This window comes from Chionomys nivalis, chromosome 15 (assembly GCF_950005125.1).
Source record: "Chionomys nivalis chromosome 15, mChiNiv1.1, whole genome shotgun sequence".
In the NCBI taxonomy this organism is placed as follows: Eukaryota; Metazoa; Chordata; class Mammalia; order Rodentia; family Cricetidae; genus Chionomys; species Chionomys nivalis.
In genome coordinates this window covers 41825240-41835066 of record NC_080100.1, presented here as the reverse complement: position 1 = coordinate 41835066, position 9827 = coordinate 41825240, and the positions used below count along the sequence as shown (strand labels likewise).

Below are 9827 nucleotides of genomic sequence, written 5' to 3'. Positions count from 1 at the left end.
GAAATTTGGCCAGAAATTGCCAAGACTTTTGTTTGCCAAGTAACATTATCCCAGAGAGGCCTTACCTATGCCTGGCAATGGGATTCGACTAACCTCAAGTTTGTTTCAGTAATGGAGTCTTTTGATTTCAATATCATGATCATATGCAACTACTCCAGCTGTTACTTATATATGGATACTTTTGAGAGGTACTTCTTGCTAAAGGACTTTAATGCCCTCTCTACACTCACTAGCTAAGAATCCACTTTGCCCGAACCATCCAGTCATATCTCTCAGTCAGAGGTGTCGTGTTGACAGAGATACTAAGGCTCCTAGCGAAATGACTCGATGGGAGCTTTCTTCAGCACACAGCTTCTCTGACGGCAGATGCTGCCGACGCTGTAGCATGGGAGGAAATTTAGGCCAGGCTCTGGGCTGCAGGAATTAGTAGGTGGAAAAGGCGTCGGCCAGAGAACAGGGGAAAAACATGGCTGAACAGGTGTGCTGAACCTGCATTTTATCAGGAAACAGAACATCCTGGAAAATTCAACCAAATAAAAACACAGTATGGTAGCATCCGCCTGTATGCACAGCACTGGGTGGTTGGGTGGCTGAGACACACTGTGTCTCTGTTCTCTTGTAAATATAAGCTTTGACATTAAAACACAAAAGAAATGTGAGCTTGTTCTTGTGGACAGTGATGTGACTTTATTGTGTGCAAGTCTTTTACACACCACCATTAGCTTTCCCAAGTGAAATAAGATTCACGATAGTTATTCTGAAGGAGATGCAGTGGGCAATAACAGTAAAAAGCTGAAGAGAGAATTTTTTCTTTTGTCTGAAAGTGGAAAACAAAAGTTGGGGACGGGGGTAGGCAAAGATATCAGAAGCTCCCAGAGATTTCTAAGACCACTGTAAACACAGCTGGGGAGAACAGAACACTTGGCTGGCATGGGTGAAGCAGCCAGAGGTTTGCTGCCCAGCACCACAAAAACCAAACTACAGAAAAAAGGGCTTTCCTTCTGCGTGCAAGTCCTTGACATTCTCTGCCGTGTGTAACTTTATTACACAACATAATGTTTTATTTAACATAAAGTCCAGTTGGTCTAGAGAACCGAAGGGCTCTCCTTTTGTCCCCAGCCAGCAAAGTCCTTCCTCATGTACGTGTTAAGAGAATGGCGTGAAGACCCTGCAGAGTGCACGCTCACAGTTCACTCACAGTTTCTTCTCGGTAGCCTACTTGGTTTCCTTTTGGAGTAGACCCCGGCTAAAATAAACGGTGCGAGCGCACTAATCTGCTGCTGAGTTGGAAATCGATCCGGAGGTTCACTCAGAAATCACCTCACGAGGCAGCTCCTGGAGAGCCTTTCCCCACAGCTCGTTTGTCCACGCCACACTAGGGAGCAACTGTTCTCAAATTCCCTATTCCAAAGCACCTTTTCTGGAGTTTTCCAAACTCTTGGCTCCACCCAGTGTCCTTTCTCCCTCGGCGCATCTACCTACTGAATCCAGGGAGGGGTCAGTAGGAGGCACAGTCTAATCTGTTGTTAGGAACGCAAGAATTAGGTGGAATGTGGTGGCTCACATTCCTAAGGTTTGGGAGGCTGAGGCAGGGGAATTACCATGAGTTCCAGGCTAATCAGGCTCCATAGTGAGATATTACCTCACACAAAGAAAATAAAAGCAAAAAAAAAAAAAAAAATACAGAGCAAAAATAAAAGAAACAGAAGAATCCAAAAGACATCCAAAATTACTCTGTCTCACTTGTGACTTCAACCAAAGACTTGATATCTTTCATGTGGAAGTGGAATTGGGTTTTTAGTGCAAGACACAAAACTTGTAACATGTAGGACTAAAATTTAAAAAATATTACCTAATTGAACTTTATAAAGGAAAAAAACAAATCTAAGTGGAGAAACATAGTTAGGTGTTACAGTAAGCTGAGACTCGCGAAGCCCACTGTACAGGACAAACACTGAGATAGATTCTGCTGGCCTTGAGATGTGCAGAAAAGGCAAGTGACACTCAGCTGGGAGGCAGAGGGTCAAAGTTGACACAGGGCTCTGAGAAAACATTTACCAGTGAGAATGTGATGATTCATTTATCAGTTCAGAAATCTCAAGTATAAAACTTCAAGATATAACAAGGATCAAATTATATCATGTTTGTGATTCAATTAAAAAATTCTTAGCCCTCTTACATTATATTATCTAGATTATAATAGTAAAAAAATCAAATTACATTCATATGAAACTTTTATCAAAAGAAATCAAATCCATTTTTATGAAATTTTATAGTACAATTATTTTAGTGGGTCTTTTCTTAGGTCACAGTATTTATAATTCCATTTATATCTGTATAATTTTTAAAATTAAAAAACAAAAGCAAATCAATAGAAATCTAAGTTTTCATTTGTAAACCTCCCTTCAGTCTCCAGGCCGGCACCACATGGCGGTGTTGATTTGTCCTCCAGACATGGATGGCTCCCAGGATCCCCCCGGTCTATGAAGCATTCAGGCCTCGACTCATTAGGAATGCTTTTTGGTTTGGCTCACGTTGCAAGAAATTCTGGAGCATGTCCATGCCGTCCAGAGATCCCCCAGGTTTCAGGATTAGGTTTCTGTATTTCATTCCAACCTAATAAAAGAAAACATCATGCCTAATAATTCACGGGCGAAGCAATCCCCTAAGTCCCCAGGCATAGGGAGAAAGGGGTGAGAGTGAGGAAGAGGGGCTGCAGTTTGACTCGGTCTAGACAATCCCTCCTGCCGACGCGGCAGCTCAACCCTTCCTTCCTGCAGCTAAGGGGTCTGCAGCTTCAGCCTCAGGCTTCTACCCTGTCCACTATTATTGTCTTGTGTCCTTAGATTCCCAGCTGTGAACCTACACGCCAAATAGCCAAATGGAACACAGTCTCCGACTGCCTGTTAGCCCACTTCCAACGAGATTCGGAGAGGTTAGCAGAGCAAGGGTTGCAGACGTTAAATCGGCTGTGTGTGCTTTGAGGCAGGAGCATGGTTTCAGGTATTTCTATAGCAGGCTCATGGAAAAACACAACAAAACCCCCACAAAGAAGCCCAACCACCCTTATTATAAATGGTCAAGTGACAAGAATTTCTGAGGGGTCAGAACCGGTCTGACAGGAGATGGAAGTCTGGGATTTTAAACCACAGTTCTGCTTTGTTTACATAAACACACAGATAAGCTGAAAGAAAATAGCTGTGGCTCAGCAACAACGCTCAGCATCTTTACCTTTGCTACACATCCTTCCATTGTCCTTGTAATGAATTCAGTGAGTCCTAATTCCAGATGCACATATAAAATAAACAGATACCACTCACGTTTATATCTATTGTGTGATTTCATCAATAGGGCCAATAATTTTTTTGCGCACAGGAAGAACTAGAGAATTGCCAGAGATAAAGTAGCTTCAGCTTGGAATGAACACAAGATCCTGCTTGTTGCAGCCATAAGAGGACTTATATAAAACAAAACATGAGTGAAATCCACTAAGTTAGACAATAATTAGAAATCCACCAAGTTAATGTCCTACAAGAGTCAGGAAATAAGAACTGACAAAATTTTGGGGGCTGTCTTTCATGTATAAATAAGAATCACTTGTAATTTAAAAATCACTTATCACAGTGTTTATTACCTTCCTAATGCGGTGACCCTTTAATACAGTTCCTCACGTTGTGGTGGTCCTCAACCCTAAAATTAATTTTGTTAGGCCAGGCAGTGGTTGTGCGCACCTTTAATCCCAACATCAGGGAGGCAGAGGCAGGTGGATCTCTGTGAGTGGCCAGCCTGGTCTACAGAGCGAGTGCCAGGACAGGCTCCAAAACTACACAGAGAAACTCTGTCTCGGAAAAACAAGCAAATAAAACAACAAAAACAAACAAACAAAAATTTCATTGCTACTTCATAACTGTAATTTTGCTACTGTTATGAATGGCAATGTAAATATCTGTGTTTTCTGAGGGTCTTAGAAGAACTCTGTGAAAGGGTCATTTGACCTGAAAGGGGTCGCAACCCACAGGCTGACAACCACTAATCTAGCTGATGTGTCCAATCTTTTGACACTGTGACAGGTTGATGACATTTATAAAGTTTACACGTAAGAACCCTGCAATGGCATTACTAGGAAAAAAAGATTAAAAAAACAAACAAACAAAATAACCAAAAAAAGAAAAAAATCAAAATCCCTCAAAACATTTTAGGTAAACTGATGAATCTATTTTGGATTGTCATATATATTCATAGCTATTCTCAGCCACATGCAGCCCGGTGTACTGAGCTGGACATGATGACATAAGCTCACAGTTAATAGTTTGAATTCTAGGTAGGGATAAGCAATTAAACAGTCTACAGAGTGAGTTCTAGAACAGCCAGAGCTACATACAGAAACATTGTCTCAGAAAAAGAAAAAGAAAGAAGGAAGAAAGGAAAGAAGGAAGGGAGGGAGGGAGGAAGGAAGGAAGGGTCCATTAGCTACTGCTATTGAATAACTGTGCCAATGAGGACTTGGAGCTCAGTTTAGTCTGTGTCATTTTGGTACAGAGAACACATTTAACAATTCAATTTTTTTTTCCTTGGGCTGGAGAGATGGCTCGGAGGTTAAGAGCACTGACTGCTCTTCCAGAGGACCCAAATTCAATTCTCAGCACCCACATGGCAGCTCACAACTGTCTGTAAAGACAGTTCCAGGGGATCTGAAACCTTCACACCAATGCACATAAAACAAAGGTAAATAAATCATAAAAAAATCCTATTTTTTTCCTTTACATGGTCTACAGTAATGTCCCCACTCTAAGAGCAATTGCCACTCTAAAATGCAGCTGGCTGTCCTTGTCACAGGCTCTACCACTCCAGGAGGTAGACCAGAGTTCCCTAGTCCACAGGTACTTAGTCCCTTCCCTCACTGCTCAGTGTGCTTCAGTCTGGCCGCAGGGTTAAACTGCTGTGTGGAAAAGGGAAGCCTGCTCTGTGTGGGCACAGCAGTGTGGAAACGGTACAGACAACGGATGACAGTTTTATAAAATTACAAAAATACTTAATAGCTTGTAATAAGGAAAACAAAATATACATGAATAGTAGAGAGAACAGTGTAATGGATCCTCAGCTATCTATCACCCAACGTCAATAATAACGGGTCTTGAGATAAGAAGCATCAGCACGATGCCGGGCTTACACAGTTCTTGGGATCAGATTCAATGGTCTCTGGATGCTAGGCATGCATTCACCCATCTGAGCTACATCTCCAACTGCCCGTTATTATTACTGTTGCTATTAGCTCTGAGACAGGAACTATATAGTGTAACCTGGTCTCCAATCCTTCTGCTCCCGCCTCAGTTGCCAAGCACTGAGATTGCAGCTGTGTCCCGCACACCTGGCAATATTGAGCAGTTTTTCACAGACACTCCATGTCCAAGCTCTGCATGTAATATATACCATTCATTTGATTCCAGCACAATCAGGCAGATATCTGAGTTTGAAGCCAGCCTGCTCTACACAGCAAGTTTCAGGACAGCCAAGGCTATACATGGAGACTCCGCCTCAAAAACAACAAAACAAACAACAACAAAACAAACAAAAAAACTAAGGTATTTATACTTCAAATATTACAGAAAAAGAACAAAACATTAAGATCTCTCCCAAGATGCAACATCTCACAAAGCTTTCCACCAACGGCTGTAAACTCGGTAGTTCAGTAGGAAGGTCAAGGAAGCATTGGGGACTTCAGCACCAAGTGAAGAGATGGTGCAGGTCTGCTGCTTGCAGAGCCACGTCAGAGCAGGGCACTGTTTTGTCTCAGAACAGCTTGGTACAGTTCAGTCCTCTGCTGCTTCTGTCTCTAAACAAGTTGATTCAATTTCCTCAATTATAAAGCAATGGTCTTTTAATAGTTCCATTTCCCTTGCAATGAAGCTTTGAGAAGAGTTTAAGAGCCATTTTGGTAACAGGACCTAGCTTTTGTTAAGGAAAAAACAAAACAACGAAAAACAAACCCCAAAATAATACAACCCCAGTAAGTAGTTAAGCTAGTTTTTATGAGTAGGAAGCCAGCTGGGGCTGGGCAAAGTCTGCCACAGGTGGAAGGAATGTTGGCCTCCAGCCATTCAATGGTGTTTACGCAATAAAGAAACCTGAACTGTCAGGAAGGCAGGAAGAGAAACTCTAGGGCCCTAACATTTGAAGTCACTGCAGAGTCAGATGCTAGGGCTCTCCTAGGAAGGGAAATCAATCAGTGGTCACTGAGATTTAGAGTCCTGGACAGCATGTATCTTTTGGCTCTGTGCAAGCCTGAGGATCTGAGGAAGGTTAGGTGCTCTGACCTGTATCTTGATACACTAGTTACATAATTTTTGGTCTTGGTTTCCTTATCTGTAAAATGGGAATAAACTGTCCTTACATTTTTCATGCTACCGGACACACAGTGGGGTCTGATGACTCTTCTCTCCCCGCCCCCAGGACACTTACTTACCTATGCTCAGGGAAACAGCTGCATTCTTGCTTTGACATTTCCTTAAAATTACTTCTGTCTTCTAATAAAGCTAGAAGAAAGCTCAAGACTTCACCTCCACTCTCAGGGAGGAAAAAAAAATAGTCTAGGAAGAATAGTAGTGGGAGAGAGAGGCGATATTTTGATGGTAAATGTAATTACCCTATCAGGATGCTCATCTATCAGTAATGAGAACATGGGAAGGAGAGCGGACTGGCTCCCACTAGCTTTGTATCCCGGAGGCAGCACACACGGTGGTTTTCTCGTGGCCTTTCAACCCAGCCTTCCAAGAGCAGAGCCAGGCTTGTGGCCTTCAATGTGGAGCAGAGTGAGCACCCTGCCCAGGACAGGTGAGGACATCTGGGTGCCTGGCATACTCCCCCACCTGTCTGCAAAATGGACTTTGAGATGTCTCACAGCCCACAGTGCTCTCCCTGGCACGCCCTTTGTTTTTTCTGAGGGTGAGGCGGTATGTGTGTGTGTGTGTGTGTGTGTGTGTGTGTGTGTGTGTTACAAAACCACAAGGCCTGTGACAAAAGGCAAGGTGGAAGAGAGAGGAAGGCTGGGGGGCCAGAGCTGGGAACCAGGAAGACAGAGAGAAGAAAGGCAGGCAGAACCATTCACGTTGAAGAGGTCTCCTGAAACCTCACACCAACCTTGGATCAGTGAGGGCAGAAAGGAAAACACGCACTGGTAGCTGTGCATTTTAGGAGGTAGGAAGGAATGGGGGGAACCAGGAGTAAGGTCCAAGATACAGAAAACTTTAAGGTAGAGGAGCTGCATTAAAACAACCTCTTTTCCGAGAGAGCCTTGTGACCTAGAAAGGGAGATAAGAAACGCATAATTGGGCTCTGGGCGTGGTGGCCCACACCTGTAATCCCAGTACCTGGGAGGCTGAGGTGGGGAGTTGGCAAGTTTGAGGCTGGTCTCAGTAATACAAGAAGACTTGTCTCAAAAAAAAAAAAAAAAAAAAAAAAAAAAAAAAGACAAAAGAAAGCTAGGCCCAGTGGCATAGACATGCAATCCCAGTTCTTTGGGAGGCTGAGGCTGAGGCAGGGAGATCACAATTTCAAGGCCTTCCTGAGCTACAAAATTGAGTTTTAATATTAGACTGGGCAACTTAGTGCAATCCAGCTTGGGGGTATATAGCCCCTTAGAACCAGTGGTAGAGCACTCTCCTAGCACATAGGAGGTCCTAGGTTCAATCCCTAGCCAAGCCCCAAGAGAAAAGAAAGAGCCTGCATTGGCTGGGACTTAAGACTTGGGAGTCTCTACTTGGAAATATTTGAGGAGGAATTCACATGGCCATAACCCCAGCACCTGGGAAAGGCTTAGGCTAAAGGACCACACATTCAGAGCTGTCCTAGGATGCACACAGTCAGACTCTGTCTCAGGAAAAAAAAAAAAAAAAAAAAAAAGAACGAATCCCATTTCTTTCCTTTGTCTCTAGTCTCTATCACTAGAAATCCAAGGCTGTTAAAGGCTCAGAGTTAAGAAAGATCTGTGATTGTACAGGACTGCAGCTGAGCCTGCGGGGAGAGAGGGGCTGAGCCTGCTGGAAGAGTCCCGCCACTCTTAATCACTGAATTCTTCGAGCAATCCTTTTCCACTCCCAACAGCAGGCTTCCTGTTTCCCCGTATGCGGCTGCATATACCGTCTTCCTGTGACATCATAGACTGAAAGCCAATAGTTACATCAAAGTCTTGTTGTTTTTTTCCCAGTCTTTCTGAAGCAACACCTGGTTGTGATTCTTCACGATGCAAGAAATAAAGCTTAGAAATTTCTCTCAAAGAGAAAGACAATTCTGGCTTAACAATACCAACGGCCTCTGAGCCCACAATGTCTATTACCTCTTAGGAAATTTTCCCACAATGAAGTTGCCTTATTAAAAAAAATGGCCCTAGTTAAAGTGCTTCCATTTTTCCAACCCTGTGATTAGGGGCTGGATTTTGAAATTACATTTAGTGAACTTTAAGACAACCTGGAAGAGAACCAGAGCTTGCTGAGGGGCAGTACCCAAGCAGCTCTCCCACTGTTAAGACAGCTGTCAGGGCTGGAGAAGTTACATCGGGTGAGACGGCTTCTCCATGTTCTAGAACAGACTTTAGGGATGTATGTGTGATCTCCTCCATGTGTACAAGTGGGCGAGGGGAGAAGCATTAGGGTTTACATGTGTGTGCATGTTCTCTGTTTCTGTATGTCCGAGCATGGTGTGTGCATGCATGTGTGTAACCACAGGTTAGTGTTGGATGTCTCTCTCTCCCTTAGTCTCTCTCTACCTTCCTTAGTATTTGAAGCAGGTTTCTCACTAAGCCTGGAAATCACTGATTTAGCGAAATGGGCTGGCGGGTGAGTTCTAGGGATCATCTGCCTTTATCTTCACTGGTGGGTTACAGGTGTGTGTTGGTGTGCCTGGCTTTTATATAGGTGCTGGAAATGCCAACTCATGTCCCCATGCTTAAAGGGCAAAGACTTTACCAACTGCACCACCTCCCAAGTCTGAGTGTAGGGCCAACTTAATAAGCTAATTAAGTGGCTAAAATGTGGTTTTCTACTCATTAGATAATATGAAGAACTACAGAGAAAACACGGGTAACAGAGTTGGAGGCTGTAACAGGAAAGGGGCCAATTCTAACACTTGGAGAGAGGGCCCAGAGCAGAAGGAAGACGGCTGTACCATAAAATATTCACGGCTGCTGCTGGTGTTCAGAAGGCTGCAGGCTGACATTTGACCCTCCCGAGCTTGTGCTCCTGTGAGCAGCATGCACTCTGTGGTTCTGCTCACCAGGGTGTGACATGGTGCTCTGAGCAGATATTTAAGAGAAAGCCTGCAGATGTGCTTCTAGAGAGTGGAGCCAGTGTGGTCTCCTGATCCAGCCTCTCCGGGGCTTGGGCACCCTGCTACCTTCTCGAGATGCTCCAAACACGCTGGGGAATGTGAAGCCTTGAGCCAATAGTTTACATGCCAGACGGTGATGGATGGGTTCCCATGACTTCAGATCGAGTGGAGCGCTGCTTTACACTATAAAAATTCCCATTGTTACTCTGCTTACGTAACCAGCACCTATGTGAGAAACTGAAGGCAACACAGCCCAGGTAAGGTCACCTTCTGCAGAGCTGGCCACGGCAGGACTGAGATCATGCACAAAGCAAGCAGTGCCTGGATTACTGTGCCGAAAAACAGCACTTCCTTCTCTGTTTATCTTTGCGCAGCGGGAACAATGGAAGCTTTTTCACAGGACAGGATTATTGTGCCAAGAATTTTTAATTTTTGATAAATATTTGTATTCTGTAAGTCAGGTGTTAGAGTAAATATTTGTAAAACAAAACAAAGCAAAACAACCC

At 43.8% G+C, this 9827-nt stretch overlaps 1 protein-coding gene across 1 annotated transcript in view; it reads right to left on the bottom strand.

Annotated features, from left to right (window-relative positions):
- Positions 1-677: 677 nt before the first annotated feature.
- The window catches only part of Nln (neurolysin), a 78689-nt gene continuing 69539 nt past the window's right edge, over positions 678-9827 (bottom strand). The window contains exon 13 of the mRNA XM_057790102.1: positions 678-2616. Coding sequence (XP_057646085.1) covers positions 2482-2616 — 135 coding nt within the window. The 3' untranslated portion in view covers positions 678-2481. The remainder of the gene's footprint in view (positions 2617-9827) is intronic.